This window comes from Homarus americanus, unplaced genomic scaffold (assembly GCF_018991925.1).
Source record: "Homarus americanus isolate GMGI-L3 unplaced genomic scaffold, GMGI_Hamer_2.0 scaffold6317, whole genome shotgun sequence".
Classification (NCBI taxonomy): Eukaryota; Metazoa; Arthropoda; class Malacostraca; order Decapoda; family Nephropidae; genus Homarus; species Homarus americanus.
In genome coordinates this window covers 966,857-993,803 of record NW_024730668.1, presented here as the reverse complement: position 1 = coordinate 993,803, position 26,947 = coordinate 966,857, and the positions used below count along the sequence as shown (strand labels likewise).

At 36.6% G+C, this 26,947-nt stretch overlaps 1 protein-coding gene across 3 annotated transcripts; it reads left to right on the top strand.

Moving 5' to 3' along the window:
- Positions 1-591: 591 nt before the first annotated feature.
- LOC121867155 (ORM1-like protein 2) lies at positions 592-24,565 on the top strand. 3 transcript variants are annotated; one of them, XM_042366912.1, is made up of 4 exons: positions 592-725; positions 9,459-9,688; positions 15,443-15,594; positions 18,131-24,565. In XM_042366912.1, the coding sequence occupies exons 1-4, from the start codon at positions 626-628 to the stop codon at positions 18,264-18,266; spliced, it is 618 nt and encodes a 205-aa protein (XP_042222846.1). In that variant the 5' UTR covers positions 592-625; the 3' UTR covers positions 18,267-24,565. The 3 variants fall into 3 exon arrangements, with proteins under 3 accessions (XP_042222846.1, XP_042222847.1, XP_042222848.1); XM_042366913.1 differs by lacking the exon at positions 592-725 and adding an exon at positions 4,716-4,869; XM_042366914.1 differs by lacking the exon at positions 592-725 and adding an exon at positions 5,672-5,726.
- The last annotated feature ends 2,382 nt before the right edge of the window (positions 24,566-26,947 follow it).

Genomic DNA, 26,947 nt, shown 5'->3' with positions numbered 1-26,947 from the left:
CTCACAATCAGATAAAAAATACATATATCACATTTTTCCCAGATGATGGAAATTATGATTATTTTATCGATCGTTTTTAACTATCTGTACATTAAAAACAAATACATAAGGACCACGTGAAATTCTTACACCATAGGAATCGAACAGTTTAGGACATTCCGCCTGTTCGTCCTACCTCACCTTACTCAATAACAAGTATATATATCCTCTACCCTCCTGTTATCCTATTATCTATAAGCTGGAAAGTTAAAATACACCTAAAGTATTATAAGAATGACTAATGATAAGTAGTGTTTTCAGTTGGCATCTGTAAGGAATAAGTTAAAGAAGAAGTGGTATAAGTGGTATTGATACACATTTATTACATCCCAATACCGTGTAAGAGAGAGTCTGAGCCTATGTGTGGCGCCCAACACTCTCCTCCTCACCACCACCTTTGTGTACTATAGTTACTTATATTTCCTCAACACTTCAGCAGAATATATTAGTAGGAATTTTTTGTAAGAATATCAATATATTTTTCCTTATAATAGTTGTCAAAATATGTGTGTAATATATTGTGATGGTTGTTAGTGTGTGATTGGTGAGTAGTTATTGTAGTTTAAAGTAGTACGTCGCCTATTCAATGAGGTCAAGGCCAAGTGGTGTGATAATTTATGGTGATGGTTGTGTTGGATACCCTCTAATATATCCACAGCTTACCACACTGTGTTTACTGAGGAAAGGTTTGTTTAATGTGTGTGTCACTGCCAGGCTGCTGAGTAATAGTTGACATTACCTTTCTTCACATCTGTATGTTTGAAAGTTTTAATTTGGCTTTGTACTACACATGACTAAACTCTTAAAGCAGTCTGAGTCATAATTGCCTTTACCTAGTATACATGTTGTGAAATGCAAAAATGGTGTAAGTGTTGGTATATCACTATGAATGGATTGTTTTCTTTGTGTTTTGGTAAAATTCCATAAGAGCCTCACCAAGTTATCAGATTTACATGAAAGTTGCCTTGAGAATATAAAATTGCTTAAAAATTTTAGGGGTGAAAATTGGTTAAGCTGATATCACACTAGCCAGTAATATCCATAGACTAGGCAATTTTGTAAATATTTAGAAATTTCCATGCATGGAAAATAGGGTAAATTTGCATTGTCACACCATTCACTTTAAGCAAGTAAAAAATTTATTTTTCTAGTGTATTTGTGTATGTTTAGACAATATGACCTTCATTTTGGGCGGAAATTAGCCGGGTTTTTTAGCGATTTTTTTTCTTTTGACGTTTTCCAAAAAAAAAAGTGGCTAAGCGACTAAAAAATACACAAAAAAAAACACTAGAAAAACAAAAACCTAGCCTAACTTAACTGACTCTCACCATATGATGGAATCACCTATTTCTTACCTTATTGGCCTGGTTCTTGTTCGTCGTTGCATGGGATTCTTACACAACGCCACATATGTTGGTCTTTGCGATATTTACACTCAGTCTTGCTCTTAGTACACTTTACAGAGGTTGGAAGAACACCATGCGATCGAAAAAATGCTATAGTTTCTATGTTTTTTTTCCAAAAACTCGCAATCAGCTCCATATACTTTGAGTGACATCCATCGCAGACTTCCATGGTAGGAACTGAACTTGAATTTCAAAATATGAGAGACCCAAAATAAAACTCGATTTTGATTGGGCCAAATATACTCTGAATTAATCCCAAAACCATTTTAATTGGTTCCAAAAGCAAAAACGCTTTTGATTGGCCGCGTGACGTGTACGGGTACGCATGCGCGTCATGATTTTTGAAGGAGACGCGAGAGACATGCAGTGTTGGGTGAGAGGCAGACAATAATGGCGGGAGGTTAATGGAAGAAAATAGAAATTTTTTGGAAAAGCTATCTCCGTTATACATTTCCGCCGGTAATGTAATAGATGAAAATTATCTTATAATTAGACGTCTTATTCGAATATGATAATAGATTAGTGGTAGGAATGAACGGTGTGGAAACGCAATAATACCGAAAATAGGGTACTGTATTCTTGTATTTTCAACCAATATAAAGCCAAAGGTTTTTTACTTAAAAATTAAAAGATCTCGTTGAGAGCCACCTTTTGAACTCTACTTTTGCTTGTCGCAATCTTTGTTGGAAATCAAATTTTTGGTAGTGGGGAGGGCCAAGCTCAAATATGAGTAATTTCCCACAAAAACCAATGTCAAAATCGAATAAAACACATTAAAAAACTCCTGAAAACACATTGCTCAACTCGAAAGCCATATTGGCTGAAAATGCAAATTTACCCATTCTATGGGGATGTGCCCATTTCGTCACCACATTTTCTACCCATTTCGTCACCATTTATTTTTTTTACCCTTTTCGTCACCGAGTTCATTCCCATCACCATTTCAAGGGCTTTGGGCCTTCATTATATATTCACTGAAGTAGTAAAGACGTAATGGCTGGTTTACTATCTTTGTGTACATACATTGGATCATGCAAGCATCTTACTAAGACATTTTTTTAAAGAAGGGACGTATGGACAGTAACTGATAAAATGCTTTTTATACTATTCTTAATGTTCCATCTCCATCTTGCAGAACTTATAATGTGAAGCTGATTATCGGTGACCATGACTATGTGGTGTTCAGCAGTCTGGTTATCGTCATTGCATATCTGTACAGTATGTCTGTTCAAATGAAATCAGGTGGCAGGCTGTCAGACATGAGTTCAAAGTTGAGTTGGGTTGGGTGGTGTGGTCTTTGAGCTTGGCAATGTCTGTTACCTTGTTTGACAATGCTGCTTGGTTTATGCAACTGTTGGGCATAAGGGTGGCTCAGTTTGTAGCTAGTTAATTCCTCTTCAACAAGAAGGCCTGGTGTTCCAGGGTGGTTGTGAGCGTGTAGACCTGGCTTGAATGTTGTCCCTCGCTGAATTACACTTGCTGGACACTTGTTATTCTTCTGGCGTATGCTGCAAGTTCAGGACGTCATAGACTCCTTTTCTTTTCTTACTGTGTTAGTGGTGATGAAACAAATTTGATATTGGTGACGAACCGGGTGGTGACTAACCGGATTGGTGACGAAATGAAGTGAATCCATTCTTCGTTAGGTTGGTTTTGAGTTGAGCAATGTGTTTTTCCTGTTTTTGTTTTGTTTTTTTTTATTCGATTTTGATATTGATTTTTGTTGGAAATCACTTATTTGGTAGTAGGGGGGATATCTCAAAAACGAGTGATTTCTGAAAAAAATCTATATCAAAATCGAGTAAAACATCAAAAACCACCGGAAAAAAACCGCACAACTTGAGAGCCATATTGGTTGAAAATGCAAATTTACCAAAAAATAGGTTACTTTTAGCTACGTATAGTGTTTCATACGAACTTGACCTATATTTCCGGCGGAAATGAATAGTTATGGAGATATGACCCCCAATTACCAACATTGTTAGTTGCACACAGTCGGCAGGGCCTTAAAGTTGAGGGAAATTGTGGGGTAAAGACATGCAAAAAACAAAAGCTGCTAACCAGAGAAACAAGAAGGACTTGACCTAATCTCAATGTGTAAACAATTTACCTTAATTAACAGTTGTAGGCAGTGGTGTATATAAGTTTCTGGAAAGGTGGGGGGGGGCCAAGAATTGAAGATAGGGACATTATTTTATTTCAATTCAGTGGTACTATAAGAAGGGGTGAGTGTAATACTGTACTTCATCCTATAATGCACATTGCCATCCTTGGATGCAGTGAGGCGAAGTTTAAGTATAATTAACCTCTATCCACACTGAGTTTTGTGTGTGAGAAAAAATTATTAATATTGTGTAATCTGCACAGTGAGAAAATTTTAATGTGGCAGAACTCTCGGTAATTATATAGGCCTAACCCGCGAGCGAAAGTGGTTGAAAACCATTATAAAAATGCCGGATTTTCATTGTTTTATTATAGTGGACACTGTTGTAGTTTGTGGAGATATGTTAAAAATTTGATATTTTTAAAATAAACGCTACTGGCATAATGAATTTCCTTTTCGAGACAATTTCTATACCTCCCAATATTCACATTCCTTTCACTTCATGGCCATGATTGTATTTAGACTTCCCAAACTTGCTTTCATCCACTTCAACTGCAACACCAAGGCCACTGATGAGTTCTTGGCTATCCACCCAATGTTCGCAGACATCCGAACAAAAGTTTTTCCAGTTGACAAATGTTGTAAATGATATTTCCAAATTTCCTGTTGCTTAGCACTGAGAGAATTATTATTTTGATGAACGTATTGCAGAACAAGTTTTTCCACGCTGGCATGTGTACTTTGTCCAACCTAGTGGCTTTAAATGCAGACACCATATGCTGTACCCATAATTACAAGATCACTTCAACTCCTTCTTGGCCACGGTCTGTCTCTTACAACAATACTGTACCATGTACAGTATGCCGATCATCCCGATACAGTACTGTACTAACAGTCATAATCATACCTTGGACACTTGACTGAAGAAGCAAGTAGTAGCTACCTAGGTTAGGTATGTAAGTTGTTTTGTTGGTTCGTGTATATTGCCATATAAATACATGTACGTATACCCATACTATACATACTATCATTAGGAAAATTGAAAATTCTAACTACAGTAAACTCAGCATTTGATATCTTGGAATTTCATATAACTCGGCATGGATACTCTGTAGTATAACTCGGGAAATGCCGAGATATATAAAATTATCTGGGAAAATCTCGGCATATCTGGCCACCTGCATCACCTACCATGCCTCTGTCACGTACCTTGCTTCTGTGTCGCCTACCATGCTTCCGTGTCACCTACCATGCTTCTGTGTCGCATAACATGCTTCTGTGTCACCTACCATGATGCTTCATTCTTCACTTGCAGTGCTGGTAAGTGTTACGTTTTACATTCAGTAATTATATGTACTGTACACATATATGGGTCAATAATTTTTTATTGTTGTATTTTTGTAGGAGGGGGAAGTGCCTCGATAAGTCAGAATTTGGGATAACTCGGCAAGGCCAGAGCCCCATCTGTGCCGAGTTATCAAGGGTTTACTGTACCGACTGTTATTCAAAATAAGGGTCATTGGCAAGGCCATGAAAGTTATCCCACACAATTTCCTGATGATGTGGTTGGACGTTCATTTCCTATACTGTGCTGTATACTGTACTGTACCAACTTTACACTAAATTGACAAATGGCTCATCTCAAGCAAAAGTAAACAAGCATTGTTTTACATTCCACACTGTCTTTTTCAGTACGGTAAGCTCCTGCTGCCAAGTCACTCCTCACTACAGTAGCTTCAACTTCAGGCTACAGTACTTCTTTTGACATAAATAGAAGAGGCTGCACAAAATGATTCCTAAACACCAAAACAATAGTAGCCACAAAATGTGTTGCAAGGAATAGTGTAACTTGGAGAAGCACCTCGAGTGTGATTATACCATTGGTCAGCTACTCAGAGTCAGGCAACACATTGGAAACGAATACTATGCAGATTTCTAGATGTGACGTTCTTGGGTGAATGGTACACAATATAATTTTTGTGGTATTTTGGAGTTGATCAACTATTATGATGCAATTCTTGAAGAATATTTAAGTAAAATAAAGAAATCTCAGATGACACATTTCTGATTTCTATTTACTTGCCTGTTTACAGAAAATAGAAATGAATTTCTATAATAGGGGGTCCTGGACTTATGAATGCCCGCCGATACGAACGGGGTTAAACTTGAAATTTACAGTACGTACGTACACTGTATTTTATTTACCTGATAACTTATTTTTTACTTTAATTTACTATATTTTGTCATTCTAGTTTTATTTCTTCTTTTGTCATAAATTAAGTGAATTTAGCTGTTTATAAGGACTTAGGCTATGATATAGTGGGATTTTAAACATTGTTCTGTAAGTACAGTATGCACATAGCATGTGTTTTGACTTGTGTACAAATCCGACTTAAGAACGTCCTCGTGAACAGAACCCGTTTGTTACCCGGGGACGCCCTGTACTGCATGAATACTGTGACAAATACTATCTTAAACTAACTGGAATCCTCAAAGTACTGTACTGTACTAATCTCTATTCTTCATTTAGCGTACATCGAACAACTGTTAATTTGCGCTATGTTCACTTGAATCAAGAAATAAGAAATACGAAAAAGATTTCTTGAGTTTGTGGACTGCAATAAAAAATGGGAAAAGCAATTGCAGGACTGATCCATAATACCCTTAGGAAGCCCAATCCATGTACAGAGCAGACTGCTGTGGCAAAGGGTTTACCAATGGTAGCAACATAAGTGGCTTTTACAAAGACAATCAAGCTATACAGTACTGTACAGTACAGAAAGTCAACCCACAAGTCACATACTCACCCAATTGGTGTTCATGCCACTGAATATTACCAGGAGATGATAATGTTCTTTGCATTTGTTCTGGAACTTTACAATGTGTTCTGGTCTAGCCTGCAAGGATTGGAAAATTTGAAGGAACATGTTGGTTGCTCTCTGTACAGCATGTTGGGGACACATCCTGGGATAAAGAAGGCTATTGAAATTGCACGGGATTTGAATCTGACAGCAGAGATTTGATTGGATGTTAACAGCATTCAAACATATGTGAGTTTGTGCCTCATAGCTTCCACTTGGCTTAAAGTCCTCACAACTATCAACTTCACAAACACATTTCTGCAAGCCAGAGTTGTGATATTGGATGTGGACATTGGCACTAAAAATTCTTCCATAATTGAACATCAAACATTTGAAAGAGAGTTGGGATGCAGTTTTGGCTGAGAAAGGAGATGGTGGCTGGGATCCTTGGTGTGGTATGGCAACCTGATACTGTAATGTTGCTTGAGAAAGGCCTGAACCAAGAAAACTTGCATGAACAAGCTGGAGTACTTAGTGAGAAGTACAGTGTTGATGTAGTGGAAGAAATCGAACCCATGACAACTTCACTATGGTGATGCCAGTCTTAATATTTTATTTGGTTAACACCAAACAGTTTTATTAAGCTCAGATGAGATCCCAAACAGGAGTGGTTAAAGGCGATATGTGCAGCTTATCTGGGTGAACACCTCTATCACTACTTCAACTGTTGAAGAGTCTCCACAAGTTGAAACTCGACACCTAGTTCCCTTGATCCTGAGATCAACTATGTGTAAAGATTGACTGGGGAGTTTGGTAATGCTGGTGGTGGAGGTGGCTTTAGCATGGGAATTGGGCTTGGTTGTTGTTATTGAACTAATTGATGCCATGAAGCCCGTAAAGGACCTTTGGTCTGTAACTTTATTTAATAATAAAAAGCAAACTGTTTGGAATTAAATTTTTTATCATATTTATGAGTGATACATGGTTGAATAATACAGTGTAATTAGAATGATATTCATAATTTTTAGTTATTGGACTTTTGAACTGTATTTTAGTCACAAAGCCCATGAAGCACCTTTAGGGACTTACTGTAGTACTTCATTTAATCATAAAAAGGAGTGTTTGGTTTTATTTTGTTTACCGTAAGTATCTTTGATACCTTAAGAATGACTTAAATAATAAATCGAGTAGCTAATGATATATTTTTGTTACTTTATAGACGTAATAGATACTGTACAGTATTTGTTGATATTTTTTTCCTTTATTTGTATATGAGTACTGTGCTGTACTGTACTGTAGTACTGTACTATGATTTAAAACTTGTTGTTGCTGTTTTTTAGTTCTTTATGGTCCTAATTTAGGATCTTTTTGGTAAGTTCTTAACCCTTTGGCTCCTGGAGGTTTCCCTAACCAGGGCGAATCCAGGAATATCAAAAAGGAGGGGGGGAAGATGGCGAGCACAGTGAGCCCACCCAGCTTGGGGGGGGGGGGGCTGTAAGCCCCCCCCTGGAAGATTTTTTGAAATCTGATCACTATCATAGGCTTTTTGAGGTCAATTTAAAGCTATGTGCACTTGATATTAGGGGATATTCTGAAGTTAATAGTAATTACTTTTTGCTATATAAAGATGCCTGAGTACAATACTGTACTGCAATTTTCTGGTGAAAATGAGGGGTTTCAACCCCCCGGGACCCCCCCCCCCTCGATTTACCCCTGCCTAAGCTGAATAAAATAGTCTGGCAGTACAGTATAGTCAGAGTATAATTCTAAAGTGCAAAAATCAGAGAAAGAGGGTGGGAGGGGGGCTTTGTTTACCTGAGTCTCATGCTGGCACTTAACACATCTGATTGGAGATTCATGTCTGGGCCAAATTTTCATATAACTTCACCTATCCTAAGCCTCATTTAACTTATCTTAATACTGTACAGTAAAGTATTAAAGAAAAAATCAACATCAATACAGAACAAATGAAAAGTATAAATACTGTACTTAGACAATTAAATGAATACGGTTTCATGGGTACTCAACAAAATAAAACCAAAATTGCATACACCTTGATGGATGTACTTGCAGGCAATGATTTCCACTCACGGTTAAGGGTCCTTAAAAAGTTGATGCAAGATTATCACTCTGTGCTTTCTGACTGTGGTGGGGGTGTGGCATTGGTATTTTAAATACTCAGCTGTCAGCAATGTTGTTTCTGGTATGCAGTGTAAATGTTTTTACTTTTCATCGTGGAAAATTTATGTTATATATGGTAGGCATGACTTGTTCAGAACATTTGTCCATAATTTTTAAATGGCATTTTATCAAAACAATGTGAATAGAACCTACATAAGTCGGTGACTTGCTGTAATAAGAATACTGTACTGTAAATGCATGTACAGTACTGTAATCATAAAAGTAATTGAACAGTGGAATTGATTGTACGGGAGGTATTCAATTTTGATTACAGATTACAGCTGCTCCTTGACTTACAGCGGGGCTAGGGACCCAAATCCAGGTCATAAGTCAAATTGGTTGTAAGTCGAAAATGCAAAGATAATACATAGAAAATCTAAAATGGGTGTCTCTTTTTCTTCTCAGCACCACAAAACTCTCACTTTTAAGCATGCCAGCCATTTTAAATGGAATTACAAACGAAAATTTTGTCAGTACACAGCGCAATCACTTACGTCGGGACTCGAAAATACGTATAATTACTCCATGCCTGGTAGTACAGTGTCCTGTATCCACATTGTCCCTAACAAGCAGTCATGCCTGTGGAACCCACTTTCACTTTCTTTCATGTCTGGCATTTTAAGCCTTTGGTACACATGAAGGCACTGAGACCACCAATGAGCTCAACTCCCTTCATTATCCCACCTGTAAGTTTAAGTACCGTACCAGTACCCATATGCAGCTGGGTCAACTGGGGTGCCCCAGGCATGAACCAGCCACCTGTAAGACAATAGGCAAGTCCTGTATCCATTTGACTGCCACACCCCTTGCAAATTTAGTGAGTATGTTGAAAAATAAAAATATACACATGTGGACACATGTGTATTTTACAAACCACATCAACAGTGCAGACACTCATTCTTTATTTAAAGTTGGACTTTATTTCAGGTCGTGACTATTTTGTCTCTACACCCAAACGATTGGAGCTGATAAGTGTTTGTATTAAAATGCTATCCGGAGGTCACGGAGAAGTAAACCCCAACTCATCATGGCACAGCAGTCGGGGAGCTTGGCTGTCTTACCTGGCTGGAGTATTGGCTCTACACCTGTTCCTTCTCTCCATACCACTGATTTCCATACCTACAGCTTGGACTCTCACTAATGTTATACACAACCTGGTGAGTCCCTTACATTGTTTGTGACATCGCTCTTAGCCATGCTTCAAAGATGATTTGTTCTGGAATGTAATTTTTCTTTGGATTTTAATAAATATTCTCCTGTGTTGTATTATATCTTACCTTACATATTGATGCATTGAAGAGTCAGACACACACAGATATACATCCTCATTCTAAATACAGGTATCACAAAAAAAATTTCAGTGTTGGTTTGACAAAAGAAGGCAGCATTAACTGTCCTATAATTTAAAGTGATACAAGGAGACAAGAAAAGTGAAGGAAATCAGGAGTGGTTGTGTATAAAAAGTGGTTGGATATTAAGAATCTGCCATAGAAATCTGGTGAATGTTGTAAAGGATTGAGAACCTCTGAAAGGAAGATAATTATTATTATTATTATTATTATTATTATTATTATTATTATTGTTTTGTTTTTACAAGTCAACACTTTAAGTTTCTTGGCTTAAAAGATTGTGAAGAATGTACAGTATACAGTATTACCTCTCTACCAAAATAATTGACGAGCAGCCAGTTCGGTATTGAGAGTTTTCGGTATACCGTAAAACGAATCCAAAAAATTTGTCCAATACTGTACAGTACTGTACTGAACTTCGTTAAGTGTATAGTACTGTACTGTATATGAAGAAGTTTCGTATTTTTAGTCCAGATAAATTGTCACAATACCATGCAGAATCTGTATGAGTTTATCTTGTTTGAGTTAAGGTAAATAGTTTGTTAATTTCTATAATATCTGAGATAGGAGAATGACTCCCAGTCTGAACTAGGTTAAAAAAAATAATAAATAAAACGACAGAAAACTAATGGAATCCATTAAGAATGTATCACTATGGATGTTTGTTTTGTTTCAGCCAATCAGAATAAGGTGCGCAACTCAAAACATAATGCATCACCGTTCAGCTGTATCCTCAGAGATGGTTTTGCATGTTGATATTGTTACATATAATGAAACTATAAAAGTTGTGGAAAAATAATTTCATCACTCTTGTGATTTAGAAATACCAGGTAAAGAAAATATAATACAGTTTAAGATTATAAAATAAGATAAAGGAAGTGCATTGTGTTTATTCTGTGTGGGAGGTAAACATATATTATTTGCCGAGTCACTGGATGGTTGTCAATAGTGCGTGTGGTGACATATCTAGTTAGGCCTATTTCATTTAAACAGTGCACCTCGCACACACTTGTGCAATATGTTTATCCTTTTTGCTAGCTTGGACAACTAAAAATCTCCCCAAAGGTTCTAGCTTCCCAGGTGCAGCAGGTTGTATAGTGTGAGAAGAAATAGATGTGGAATGGATATGACGTGGATGCGTTGTAAAGATTATGTAGATGTACAGTGGAGATGATGTGGGCATTCAGTGAAGATGGTATGCATGTGTTAGTGGACAAGTTTTTGAAGGTTTATTAAATATATATTGAATAAAGAAAGTCGATATGCTTTCTGAAATGGCATAGTTTTCTCGCCCTCAATAAATGTCAACACGAGTGATGCTTCATCGGCCTATCATGGGGATACTGCCACCTTATAATGTGTTGTGACTCGGTTACTCGCAAGATATTATGGATGGATGACAAAGCACTGTTTAAGCATATTACTAATAAATAATAATACAAATAAGACATAATTAGTTAAGCATATAGAAGTAATCAATTGTTTATGAAAAGTAAGATACTGTACCATAATCATTAAATGAAGCTAAATTTAAAGTTATGATGATGTGTAATTATAGTGAGACCGATAATGGATGCGACTTACTTGACCTTGATTACTTATCCACATATCCACTGAACATCCACATCACTTTCACCGAACATCAACATCATATCCACTACAGATCCACCTTCATCTCCACAAAACATCCACGGAACATCCTCATCATATGCACTACAGATCCATAAACATGCACAGAGTCATTGAGGATTATATAATAATCATAGGTTTTATGATTTTATAAAACCTTAATTGTATTACCACATCTTTTAGTCAATGTTTTGTGTTCATATCCTCTGTCATTATGCAATTACTACCTTTGATGTTGACCTAGTTAGATTGGGAAGTTTATTTTGTAGATACTGAACTGTAATCCAAATGTTAACGGTAAGATTATATAGGTTGCTTAACAAATGGGTTATGTTCCTGAGAAATCATTCATAAAGTGATTTTTTGTATCTTGAATAACAGAAAATATTGAAAAATAGTTCAGTTCCCCAATAACAAGAAAACCCCAATATCATACCCCAAAAACATGAAATTGGTTCACGAACATATAAAACCTAACTAAGCAGTGGGCCCCAGAGGGACGGCGCATAGGCCCACTGGCATGTGGACACGTCCTGGCGCCTACCAACCATTGCCCCACTACCTTGTGGATTAACCTTGGTAGGTATAAGGCCACGGGAGTAAACCCCGAACGAAAAATCTGCGGTGGAGCCCCGCATCAGGCAGACATGCTTACAGAGCTCCAACAAGACCCCAACAGTGGTATAGGCGGAAGAGGTGACCAACATGGGAACCCAACGACTACACTGGCGGAAGAAGACAATGCATGATGGACAGGCTATGAAGGCGAAACCCAACAAACTGGGCTATCGGCAGTCCATTGCATCTCTCTTCTCTCCCCAGTCGTTGCAACACTTGCACCACTGGATCGGGAAAAGGGAGAGCCAAGATGTATGGTTGCAGTTTGCGCTCCTGCCTCACCACATAAATCAACTCATGCTCAGCTATCATCCAGCTGTGAACGACTCTGCTGGTCCTGTATCAGCCTCTTTAGTCACCTTAACCCATATGCCCCGGGCTAGGGTGCCGCTGGCTGACCCCTCCCCATGCTGGGTAAATCGAGAAAAAGCAATTTTTCCAAAATTAGTTTTTAACCTTTTTAAATGATAAAACAATAAAAAAGAAGTAATAAAAACTATATATTGACCCTCTAGAACTTTCCTGGAGCCGCAGTGGCGAGGGAGTTAAGGGGACAGCTTGTTTTAATGGCGAGCGCTCGTGGTCACGTATGCACCTAGTGGCCAATTTCTGCTTGCCTTCGTGTCCGGGATGGTCATCTGTAAAAAAAAATGGTCTAACAGGTTTTCTTCCTTTCTCATTTATCTACCCATAGAAGCATTGGTTATACAAATACAACAAGAAACAGGGAAGATAGGATCATTTCCTTCCCCATCTCGGGAAATGGACCCCTCCCCTCTTGGGAGGAGGACAGCAGAACCTCACATCAGCCACCCTTCCATAAATCACATCTAGGGAAGTCTCACCCACTATTGTAAGTGGTGTACCTAATAGGCCTCTAAGAGAGATGTTTGCTGGGGGTTTTAAGGGTTTTTGGTGATCTTTCCAGACATTTCTTTTGGAATAAACCTTTGAAAAGATATGGATGTGACATATTCTTTGGAATCAATCACATATTTCTTAAACTCAGTACAATTTTCTGGGGAAGCTTGGATGATACCCTCTATAAAATCACTCTTTCTTACTCTTACCTTAGGGAAATGGGTCTCTGAACTACATGCTTTTGGAAGGTGCAATGGTTCATTTCTTATAACCCACCTGTCCTTTATTCCAGTGTTGACCAAGCTTGAAATTCTTATCAAAGACTCATACATCAATTTTTGACCAAAGGTTATATTTGATGAAGGCAGGTAATAAATATGCAAGGATAATGTCTCACTTTACAAAGCATTCCTTGCTGTAAGTTGTTATTGTAGGATGGGAGCAAGCAAGGCTTGTATTTCCAATATTCTAATTAAGGCTGTTAAGGTCACATCATTCTTGACCTTCCTGTACTCGATAACAGCTGAAGCATATATTAGCCAATGTCTGAATAAATAAACTCCTGCTGTAGATCTTCTGGCATTCAGGAATCTATCTGGTTAGTTCTCTTGCTACCACCTTTATTACAGTCAGTAGTGAGACTCTGAATCGGTACAATGGTACAGGATAACTAGGAGTTTATTGATATCTCTTACATCCTTATTCTTGCTGGCTTGGGTATACATGAGTCACCAGAGACCTGTACATGCTTAGAAATGAAACTTTTATTCTGAATTACTTTGGTATTTTTTAACTGAGCTACGATTAGGGCACATATATCCCCTCCCTCCTCCCACTGGGGTAACCGAATTAGCTGGAGATAAGATTTTATTGTGGACAAGCCAAGCAAAACTGGGTTGAGGAGCACACTTGCTTATGTGGTGGTGGTGAAGTCTCTTAACCTTCACCACTTAGGATTTTAGCAGAACCTGCCTTACCAAGTGTACCCTTTTGAGGTTCTGGTTTGGTTGGGAAGGATTATCTAAATATCAAAGTAAATCAATATTCATATTTCCAGTCACAGGTTTTGGGTTCTAGCAAACTAAGTTTTTACCCCATATACATGCAGATTATAGATGAGTCATCCAATCCTGGCAGTTTGAAAATTTACTTGGGGACCAATCATTCATTTCTGGAGAATTTTCAGTGAGGAGAGGACTTATGGTAACATTCTCATCTTACCTCTTCACTCAGTCCTTTTCTTCCGTTTTATTGTACTGTATACTGTACAGTGAATCTCCATTAGCTGGAACAATTGGTGTAGAGCACTTCCGGGAATGAGAGATTTCTGGGTAACGAGGCGACTTTCTCAAAGCCGGAAAAAATCCCTTATCCCCTGAATTTTCAGAGTAACAGAAAAATTTTCTCAGAAGTTTCAGAAATTGCCCATTACATCATCTCACAAACCCGGAAAAATAGCCCCCATCCTCGGAATTTTCCGGGTACTGGAAAAATTTTATCGGAATTTCCGGATAAAGCGCCTGGTTTTCATCTCTCAAGCCCGGAAAAAATCCCCCATCCCTGGAATTTTCTGGGTATTGGGAACATTTTCTTGGAATTTTCCGAGAAAATTTCAATTCCGGCTATCGGAGAGTTCCGGGTTTGAGGGATTCTGGCTAATGGAGATATTACTATAACAATAACCTTTATGACTGACTCTAAAATTATGACATTTGAATTGATTGTTTCTTCCTTAGTCATCATTGAATTTTAATTGGAATAATTAATCTCTAGCCTTGCTGAAAAGTATGTTTTTTTTACCTGTATTTAGGGTAAAACTCCTCTACAATATTGTACCTGTACAGGTCTTTGGTCATTTGTGTTAACTTAAGGCTTGCTTCTGGATTTACCCCAAACTATTGCACATTGTATTATTTATAATAATTAATAGGAAGAACCAGTGTATTTTATTTTCATAAAAAATCTGGTTGTACACCATGAGTTTTCAGGTTTTAAACTTCATTCTTTTGTTTCTTCACTTGTACCTATGTCATCTCATAGCTTTATTTAGGAGGCTTTATTCTCTTTTCATGTCGTGATGAATAAGGAGTCGTTGAACTGAAACTCTGACCTCACTATTCCTGCTGGTCTTTCAGACAACTACCAGATTCATGCAGATATGAGTGGATAGAAAGGCTACATTGCATTTATTTATTGCAGTGGTGCCTTATCCATTAGATTGTATCTCATGTCATGCATTGCACCTTATGAGCAGTGACAACTTTCGCTGGTGAAGCAGTGCATCTCCTTGGCAATTAATGATTTCTTGTTCCTCACCTTCATTTATTGATCATACCCATTATGTTTCTGTCTCCTTGTCACTGTCATCTCGCCAAAGTTCACATCCATTTACATAATTTTTTTTCTGTGCCTACCTTCTACAAAATATTAACTCTCATTTTTTTTCTTTTTCAGGCAAATTACCTGTTTCTTCATCAGATTAAGGGGACCCCTTGGCAGTTACTAGATCAAGGGAAGTCTCGGCTGATGACTGCGTGGGAACAGATTGACTATGGCCAACAGTTTACTACAACTCGCAAATTTATCACCATCATTCCTATTGTCTTGTAAGTGCAATATGAGTTGAAAATTATATCTTGGGATTTCATTGCTTTTTCATTGATTCAGAAAATGCTTTTGGTTCAAAGAGACAAGTATGAGAACTGGTAAAGTTTTTTTTTTTTAAGGAATAATTATATTTTTATAGTAACATTGAATCAAGTAAATGGACTAGGATGTGTTCAAAAACTATATTGGTAATAAAAAAGTTTATGATCAGGAGTGAAGATGAAGCTGTAAAATTGAGACAATGCAAGAGAAGATGGGAATACATGGAGGCATAATAAATGTTTGTTTGTGCAGAGTAAAATCTTAGGCAGAGAGAGAAAGTGTGTATTTTCTGGAGTTACCGACATTATAAAGGAGGAACTGAGAAGAGCAGTAATACACCTAGAATAATGGAAACTCAGGAAGTATCGGTGAACAAGCATCAGTGAGCAAGATGGTTGAGACTGAAGTTGAAGAATTTGTGTGATTATGGAGGTTGTGTAATATGTATGATACAGTTGTGTACCTGATGACTGTGTAAGTGTATTGGATGAAAATGTTGCAGAATAAAAAATGAATTACAGAACTTAAAGTTATCTTAGTGTGGCTAAAAAGGAAACAGTTAATGTTTCAGAGTGATTAATATTATGAGTGAGCTACTTGGAATAAACACAGAGGTGTGATTGATGTACATTTTCTACAATAATTAGTGAAACCAATACAGCCCCTTGTTAAGCCTTGAACTTAGGACCTAAGATATGAATCCCAGGTACATGTAATAATGACTTGGCACCCAGCAGGTTATAAGTAACAGCTGTTTGTGGAAACTTTTTCTACTACCAGATAAAAACCATTGTCGTCTGGAATTGGATGTGACTCCTTACTATCCAAGTTTTGTGGAAATCATTTAATCAAAATTATCTAATTTTTACAAAGATATTAACATCTGAAACAACCCTATGTTGAGATTCAAATTCAAGACATCCAGTATGTGAAACCCCAACCAGATTAACTGGTTTTTAGAACAAATTCTTATACTATTGGCATCTATTAGTCTATATTTGTCAAAAGATTTTAGGTGTTTTCAACAAATGTTGCCTGTCTTCTCACATTAACATCAAGAAGGAGAGTTTTCTACCCCATACCTTGAATCATGGTGGTTTTGTTTCTTTTTTATTCATCTACAGGCTTGATGAATTTGAGGCAGTCTTAAGGTCTTTGTTAACTATGTGACTCCGTAACTTTCGACCAGTGTGTGCTCTTGTCTCGCCTGAGAATTAGTAGATGGTTATTATCAATCTCTATGCCCTGTCAGTCTGGTACATTGTTATATTTCAGTGACTGAATTATCAACATTGTTCTTAAATCTAGTTTAGTACATATAGTACTGGTACTCAATATGCAGCCTCCAGGATTATGTATTTCATCTGATTGTCAAGACCATTAGACTGTCTCAGCCAGATTGCACAACTCGAGCTCATAACTTCAGGTACCTTATATTGTATTTTCTATAGCTTTGCTGAAGAGGATGTCCATTACCTCAATCCTAAAAGAGGCACCTTATCCTCAGGTTGTGTTTTTGTGAACTGTTGCTTGGATGAGGAAACCTCATTTATGGACTCTGTAGAGCCTTGGGAAGTTATTATGAGGTTAATATCTAATATCCTTTTGTCCTCATATTGTGATAAAGTGGAGTTGACTTTGCTTAAAGGATGCAGCGTCACATTAACTGTTGTAATATTTAGTTTCACTTCCTGCCAGTTTCTAGCTGGCATCAGTTGCATGAGCTGTGTAGTGAAGGGTAGCTAGCCACAAATGATGGTTTGTTTTTAAATTCCATTTGATGGTTGAATCCAGAACTAGGCAGCTTGTAGTCCTCCCTCCCTCATATGGATAAGTGTGGAAGTATATTGGGAATGAAATGGAGTTGATGCTTGAAGTTAATTGTGGTTTACCTCAAGAAGAAGGGTGATTTGCCCACTAAATGATGTGATGTCACTTGCTCAACAGGTCTCCTCTTTTTAATCTACTAGATAAAAAAAAAATTGTGCTTCTATTGTTCTCTCCAGGGGGAGTTACACTAAGAGGGGATAGACTGATTGTAAGAGTATTCTTAACTGCTTTTGTCAGGTCTCCAGGACTTTGAAGGATTACACCTAGCTCCAAGGTCAGCCATAGAATGGGATTTCAGGATCAGTCCGCCATTTTTACTGTCTTAGTTCGTTCATAGCATGCCTGATTAAGAGAGAAAAATTTACCTGTGTCTGGCTTCTTTTGCCATGAGCTCCTCACTGAAAATTTGCTTGTGCCAAGCAGGCATTTTTCCCTACCTGTTCATGGAGTGCTGCTTGTGTATGACCAACCCTGCCCTAATTCAGTTTATTACCAGATTTTTTTTTTTTTATCGGTACTTAGGATTCATTATGGTACAAAATTTTTCATTTGCTTTATAACATCTGTTTCCGTGAACAAGTGTACCCATATTGATTGCTAATCTGTATTTTGTCTTGAGAGTTGATTATTAATTGTTACTTAATTTTTTATTTTTTTTTGCAGATTTCTCCTAACCAGCTTTTACACCAAGTATGAGTTCAATCACTTTGCCATCAACTTTGCCACACTCCTTCTGGTACTTATTCCAAAACTGCCACAATTCCACATGGTCCGGTTGTTTGGCATAAACAAGTATTAAGCTTACCATAGCACCAGGCACAACTGAGGGATCCTCAGTGATAACTAATGTGCTGTGAGGGTGTTATTGATGTCTGAATAATGTTGTGCTGAACAAAGGTATCAGTTATGTACACAAATGAGATTAGTTTTGACCCCACAGTTTAGAGAGGAATAAATAGGAAAAGAGGTACAATATCTGTTGATGTGTTAAGATAGAGAATGCACAAAAGTAAATTGATTTCTGTGAGAGAGAGTATCAGATACAGTGTTGGAAACAGGTAAATTAATATTAATGTGGATCAACATCTGTGTTTCCTTACCCATTCAACATTTTCCTAAACACTTTTTGTAATTGTCACTGCTAACAAGTTATAAAATATTTCATAAAGATAATTGCATTATTTGACCTTTACCAGTTCTATTTTCATTGATTATCAGAACTTATCTAAAATCAAAATTTGTGGGTTAATAGCATTGTATATAAAATAATTAATTTTAAGTAGATGTTGAGAGTATTTATGTATAAAGTGATTTTAAGCTGTTTACAACTGTTCACTGGACCTGCTATATACAGTATATTTGGTCAGTCTTGTGATTTTGATGGAAAAACTTTCTCAGCTTCAGCAGTCAATACTTGAGCCTTTCTGAGTTTCAAACAATGGACTTAAGAAAGTAATATGAACAGGCATTCATTATGAAAAAAAAAAAACTTAAATAATTTAAGTTTTAAAAGCACTTTATAAATCAGTTCTTTTAAGAATACGTATGCTCAATCATCTTTAAAAACTGTGTTTTTAAGAAGAGTTTATACAGGTAACAGATAAATTGTATTAAGTTTCCAGATTAAAGGTAATAAGTTATAGTTATTATCATCCTGATTAATATGTTTTTTTATATATGAGATGTAATACTATGCAATTGGCTATACTTTACTACTTGGTAAGGAAATGTAGTCATGTAACTCTTCTACTTTTGTGCATATTTATTGTGTAGTTAACTAAGTTTCTTTGTAACTTGAAGAAATAGTTTGCACAGACAAGTTAAGTATAGAAGACAATTAAATTCTATATGTTAATGTAATTATTTCATCATTACAATATCCCTCCAGATGCAAGCTGTCACACACAAAACCTTCTAACTTACCAGTACATTTTTCATTCCATATTTACTGATTTGTTTTGCCCCTCTTATTTGTCTCCCCATCTCTCTCCTTCATTGTTTAAAATACCTTAAAAGTTTCACCAGCACTGCATTAGGTGAACCCTTCAGTAAGAGATGTATATACCTAATGTAGGTATGGAATATAGGCTACTGGTCTGATGGGTTCCAAACGTAACCTAACATTTCCATTGTGCTTTAGACCCCTAGGACTGGGATCTATTAGGCTTGTGCCCTGAAATTAGTTAAGGTTGGGACCTACAGTATTAGGACTTGGGGCTCACTTGATCAGTCACTTGGTTGGTAGAAATGGAAACTTTGATGTAAAAGTTTGACTTAAGTGATTGAATGCCCCCATCTCAGAAGGAAAACCTAGCTCTTTCTCTTCTGCAGTCATAATTTAGTATACTACTCTGACCAGTTGTAAATGTTGCTTTATCCATCATAAAAGACAGTGTGGTTGGAACTTCTTGATATTGATCTTGTTGGTGGTGAGGATGTTATGAATTGTGTCTTGCTAAGTTAATGGAAGACATTAGTCGAGGTATATGGAGTGATACACTTAGAAAAGATCTTGTTAAAGAGGTGGATTAAACACGCCAAGGAGGCAAGTCTAGATATTTCTTTTGATCTTACTTCCGGTAGGATTCAGGTTTCAGAACTGTAGCTGCCGGTAGTAAGTGACTGTGTCTTGTGGATGGAGATATAGGTAATCCCAGTGGAAAATTATGAGAATGAGGGAAACTTGTGAAACATATGGAGCAAAAATAGCAAAGTTTGTGAGTGATGTTACAATGTTGATTACTTATGTGTATTCAAGCACTTTGTTTCTGTTGGCACAAGTTGATTGTAGATGAATTTACATGAATTAGGTGAGTTACGGTTAGTACAGGGTACTGTATTGTACTGTGTTTGTGTGTTTGCAAGCTTAGGATGGAATACATCTGTTTAGAGTATATAGACTTGCCTTATGCTTAGACCTTCCCTACACATGTCTTCTGCAATGATCCATGTCTGTTTCCTCTACTAAAGTTTCTGTAACCCTTGATCCAATCCACACACGTGTAGGAAAGGAATAAAGATATTAAATAGAAAGCTGATAGAGAGGTAAAGCAAGTATCATCATGATTGTGGGGGTGTTTTTTTAGTCATTTTTTTGGGGGGGGGGGGGATTATTTTAGTTATATCTTTTGTGGATATATAATAGAAGGGGTATTTGCACTGATATGGCTGTGCTCCTCAAACCTTTTACTGCTCCTTCAGTAGGTTGGCTGTGCCTGCTTTGTTGACAAGAATGTCATCAGTTGAATGTCACTTTCTCCTACTTATTAAAATGTTATAACTTGTTAGTGACCATTTAATTCATATATAATTTTCCTTTGCACATACAATCTGACCAGGTGTTGATGCCATGATTCCTAGCATTCAGTTGGTTACTTCACCCCTTTGGTAGGATGTTAGTCTCCCAAATGTTTATTCAGTGTACAGAACTGTACTGTACTGTACTAGGGTAATTTATAAGGAAGGAACCCAGTCCTCCACTCCAGATGGAAATCAAACCCAGGAACCTTCACTTGCAAAATAAATGCTCTTCCACTTTTGTGTGTCCATAATACTGTTACTATATTCTTGACAAGTATCATTCAAATAGTAGTTCCTCTGGGAGTTAAAGATGTAAGCTTTATTAAGACTCTGCCTTTTCCTATTTGATGCAGAGTAGCCAGAAACTAGGGTAAATGATTTGATATACAGTACGGTACTTGTAAAAATGGTTGCCATAGATCTGACAGCCCATTTGGATTAGTGTTGATACAGCTCACTGTAGATAAAGGCTTTTTTCTGTACATAAGGAGACAGTGTGGCCAGCACTGCACTCAACCACCTTGTTAGTTTTCCATTCACAGCTGGGTAGAATGAGGGTGTTCTCGGGTGTGAACCAGCTTTCCATAGAATGGGAGGCAAGTGTTGTTCCCACTTTGCCACCACACTTGTACATATTCAGAAAGCAGTGAAATGTTTATTGTATGATATATATATATATATATATATATATATATATATATATATATATATATACACACACATACACACAGTACCTCTGTTATAGAAATAGTCACGTCCAAAATTTCTACCAGACCAAGAAATAGACTTCTTTCTTTATCATTAATTAATATCTGGTACTAATTATAGCATTATTTTGCATATTCTAAACAGCGTAGTGTTTGTTGTGCATCTTTTGTCACCGCTACATGTCTTCTACAAACAAAATTTCCCTAGTTTCTTGCATATCAAATTTTTTTACCTTATAATATTCCCATACTCTTTCATGGTTTACAAAGTAGAAAGCTTGTGGATAAACTGTGACCAAACAAAGAGCATTGCTTACATCACAGCAGCTGGAGAGTGTTAACATGTTTGGTGAAGACTGAATCTTGTGCACAGTCATTGGAGGAGAAGGTTATTAAAACAATTTACCAATTTGTCATTAAATCACTGTCGGTACTATTGTTTGTAAAATGTTTTAAGCCTGGATCGTATAACTTGTATTGCACAACTGCTGTAATGCCAGTACAGTACCTTATACCTGTATGTAACTCCTATATTATGGCCTTCAGCCAATGTGTCACAGGTTATATATACTGTACCCCAATGTGTGGTGTCAGATTTGAGTTTTGGACAATATGTATATACAGTATGTCGAATTAACCTACATGGCACAATAACAGATTGTAGTTAAACAATACTTAATTGATAACAAGTAGAGTGGAGAATTTTTAGTATGTGGCTGAAGTGTTACTTTTGCTTGCTCTGAAGCATAATACAGTATGTACTGTACTGAACAGTAATTTGAAAACTTGTTTAGCTAAAATGTGCAAAGAATACATAATGCACTGCAGATATGCTTTATTATTTAAGGACCAATGAGACTTGTGAAATGCTAACTTGTTTGTAAGATAGTAGAACAACTACCTGTTGTGCCATTTTTGTAAAGTAGTTGAAGTGTTGTGAATTTCATATCAAATTTACTGTAGTACAGTATCATTGAATAATATTTTGGCCTTTTCTGATAATTTTATTGGTACCCTCTAGAAATTTGAGTGTTAGAGGTACTGTAACACGAGATAATACATTACAGCGTATATGGAAATTATGTCTTATAATATCTAAGCCTGAAGTTAAAAAGACATTATTTGTGATGGCACAGCATATGTGTAGGTGGTCACTTGTAATGTAAATGTTCTGCACTAAAGCAGACATTTTTTATCTTTGTTAATAAGAGATTTAAACGGATTTTTACTAGCTCTAACCAGGAAGGGTTTTTCCTATCCACGGAGCACTAAATAATTGTGTTTAATATCCTAATAAAGATTTATGTGGGGCCAGAAAATGGAGTACCTGTACTGTAATCAGTTTTATTAAATTTAGTAAGTTTGTTTGTGATAGATGACTTAAATAGCAGAGAGGATTATGTCAGTAGTACAGTTTGTAATACTCTTAAGGATGGAACAATAAATTTCTTTTCTGAATTACAGTATGATAATATGGGTTTGCATTGTAGTATGTATATGAATAATAATCAGATGTGATGTGTGTGATTAGGGAATTTATGACTTGTAGGTCTGTTGATGGCTAACATAAATTCATTTACTGTTGTCTTGTAATCAGTTGAGTGCTAATAATCACACATGATTCTTTGCATTACATGAATCTTGAACTTTCCTGTAGCTTAAGGAATTTGAATATTGATGCAGTACATTGCCATTTCAGTATTTGCAGTAGTTGTTAAACTTGTCTGTTTTGAGATTAAGTTGTATGTAAATTCCTTTAAATAATTTGTCAAAATATTGCATGTGATTTTGAGCTATTAGTTGCCGGTGTAAGTGTAAAAGAGATGACAATATATACAGTACTGTATCTTAGTAAGTACCTAAAAGAGAGTATTGCTGTGAACCTCACAAGCATTACTATAACCCAACGACCCATAGAGGTGGTTCAAGAATGTGAAGCTGTCCAATAGGTTATGCATAGAATATGAAACCTGAAGCATCAACCATTTTTTTGTGCCAGTAGATACGGTATGTTAAGATAAGGCAGTCTTTTATTGCCATGCCTCCTACTGATAACTGTGTGTATTAAAGGCTTGTAACATTTTCAAATAGATTTTTCAGCATCCTTGCTGTATGCTCATGCTTATAATTGTATTAAAAGAAAAACCATTTTTCCATTTGTATTCAGATGATTCAATTATCTATCATTGAAATCTCTTCTGTTGTCCCTCCCAGTTACATCACACAGTAACATTGTGTATGAACCGTTCCTCTGTTAGCTAAGTTCCAATCCCATCATCTGGATAAGCTTACCATATTGTATGAATTGCCTTTCTGTTATTCCTTCTTAGCCCATCATATGGTTAATATCAGCACCCTGTGTGGAGTGTCCCTTGTTCATCCCAATTCCATCACACTAGTACCCTATGTGATCATCACAACCAGTAGTTCAGCAATACTAAATGGGGAGTAAACTGTGTGCCAATCTAACAAGTGTGTCGATATTTTTTTTTAGCAGGTGCCTGGTCAAATGGGCCTCAGTCTAGTAGACCCGACCCAAATTACCATAGTAAAACAACATACCTGTATTAAAGTTCAAGCCACTCCTAGTGGGTGCAGGAGTTAATTAAAATAATTATACTGAGTTCAAATCCTTATAACCCACAATCCTAAGGGTTAGGTAAAGTTGGGTTTGGGCCCATTTGAACTGGGGCCCAATCTCACCTGTCACCTGTATAACTGACTTATTTTTCAGGGTTGTCATTCCATTATATATTATGACAATTAGATAATGCTATAAATATACAGTATATATATTTAATGTGATTTCATACAGTAATATTTCTTTAATACTATATAAAGTTCTTCTGCTACAAGGTATGTTTTGGTTATGGTGTTGTTGGCAAATGAGCTCAACTTGGTATGTGACAGCATTATAATTTTCAGACTGGTGGCATTGACTGTGTGTAATATATCTTTATAAAGCTTCAATATATTTTATGACAGTGGATAGCATCACTAGTGGAAGTGTGATTTTCTCTCCAGGTTTTTCTTGCACTAGTCATATGATGAAGTAATTCTTTGTAGAGAATAATATTGTGTATGTAAGCAATCGTGTGTGTTCTTTAACCTGTTATTGGATTAATTTTTATTTAATTTTTTTTACATTGCCTTTTCTGTTTTAGCAAGGTGGTGGTCATATTCTAAACAAACACAGGCCGTCCTTCATTTACCTCGGTCGTTAGTCTTTTTTTTTTTTTATTATTTTTTGAGGTGGATGAGGCATAAAATTTAGTTCCGTAAATAAATCTATTTGATTCCCGGATATAAGCGATGGTGGTAATGAGATGCAACAGTGTTTCACGATTACAGTAACTGTTTAAAACTGCAAATGTAGATCATTTGTGACATTGCCCATACTCAGAAAAGGGTGATAGTTACTGGAGTGTCAATTATATAGACATTTGAAATGCTGTACTGTATATGGCATCTCCCCCACCTTAAAGAGTCAAAATACACAGTAGCTGCAGATTAATTAATTATGCACACACACACATATATATATATATATATATATATATATATATATATATATATATATATATATATATATACACACACACACACACACACACACACTGTACAGGTACTCCCCGACTTACGACTGGGTTAGGGACCGACATCCAGGTCGTAAGTCGGAAATGCTTAAATAACACATAGAAAATCGAAAATTAGGGTCTCCTTTTCTTCTCGGCACCACAAAACACTCACTTTTAAGCTTGCCAGCCATTTTAAAGTGAATTACAGATGAAAATTTTGTCTGTACTGACTTTGGGACTCAAAAATAAATAATTTGACCACATTTTGGTACGACTGAGTAAGTGCGGGTGGACGTAAGTCGTAACCTCAAATGGGGACCACCCGTGCCTCTTAGGTGATCAGAGCAATGTTTTACCAAATCCGGCTTCGAAACACGAGGATCCATATGTATTTTATTAGCCCATTTGAGGTTTACGGCACCATAAGCTCGTTGAACAGGCTTTGTGTGAAATATAACAGAGTCTAGGACTGCTTTTGGTGTCCTGGTGGCCTTGAGGTAGCGTTCCCCGGTACAATTATAAGACCGTGGGTTCGAATCCTGGCAGGGTGAGGTGTTGATTATATATATATATACTGTATATATATATATTTTTTTTTCCAGTCCCCGACTTACTACGGGGTTAGGGACCGACGACCAAGTCGTAAGTCAAAAATGCAAAAATAATACATAGAAAATCTAAAATGGGTGTCTCTTTTTCTTCTCAGCACAACGAGAACTCTCACTTTATGCTTGCCAGCCATTTTAAAGGGAATTACAAACGAAAATTTTGTCAGTACACAGCGCGATCACTAACGTCGGGACTCAAAAAATAAGTAATTTGAAAAATATTTTGTACGACTGCGGCAGTCGTATGTCCGGGTGGTCGTAAGTCAAGTAGGTCGTAAGTCGAGGAGTGCCTGAATACAATATATATAAAACAGTCCACTCTTGCTTATAGTGGGAGATAATTCAGTGGAGGAGAGTAAAATCAAGGAGTCAGGTAAAAGTGAAGAGAAAAATAAAGATAGCCATAAATTAGCAAACATTTTTTATGTATACCTACAATATATACAATACAGTACCGTACTGTACTTAATTTTCATGCTTTTCAAGGTCAGGGGAATGCACAGTCACTGCACTGTTGATTGGTCCAACTCTCATAGCATTTTGTTCCTAACTTTATAATAGAAACTCAAATGAAACTGTAAGACTATGTATCATAAGACTGTGTAATTTTATTAAACTGTAATGGTCATTTCGGGGATTGTCAATCTATCACTGAATTATATTTATTATAAAAGAAACGGGCACATATGGTATATATAGGTGCAGGTACATAACTCAAGGTGATAATACATAAGCACTATTTCTATCAATGTTCTGGTACAATATTGTATCATCAGAGAGTAATTGTTGTAGGCTAATAAGAGACAGACATAAGAGTACTGTAGTTGTAGTAGAGTGGAGTTCGTCGGGAGGAAGGACCATTGCCAATTGGCTCAATCTTCACATGTACTTCAGAACAGTGGTGTGTACATGTGTGGCTGACCTCCACCTTTATACTACTGTATACAGGTACTTAACAGGTTCTACATAGTGCACACATATAAGTATAGTATACTGTAGAATTCACTTATTTTATGTTGTGGAAGGTGTTTTGAAGGAAGGTTAATTTGCTGAAGGAAAAATGAAGGAAGGGTAATGCAGTGAAGGAAATATAATGCAGTAAAAGTAACGAGTTAGATTATCAGTACATTATTAGAACATGTTCTGTTCCTGAGGACGTTCGTAGGTTTAAAATCCTACTATATCATAGCCTAAGTCCTTATATACATCTAAAATCACTTAATCTAAGACAAAAGAAGAAACAGAATGACAAAATACAGTAAATGAAAGCAAAAAATAAGTCATCAG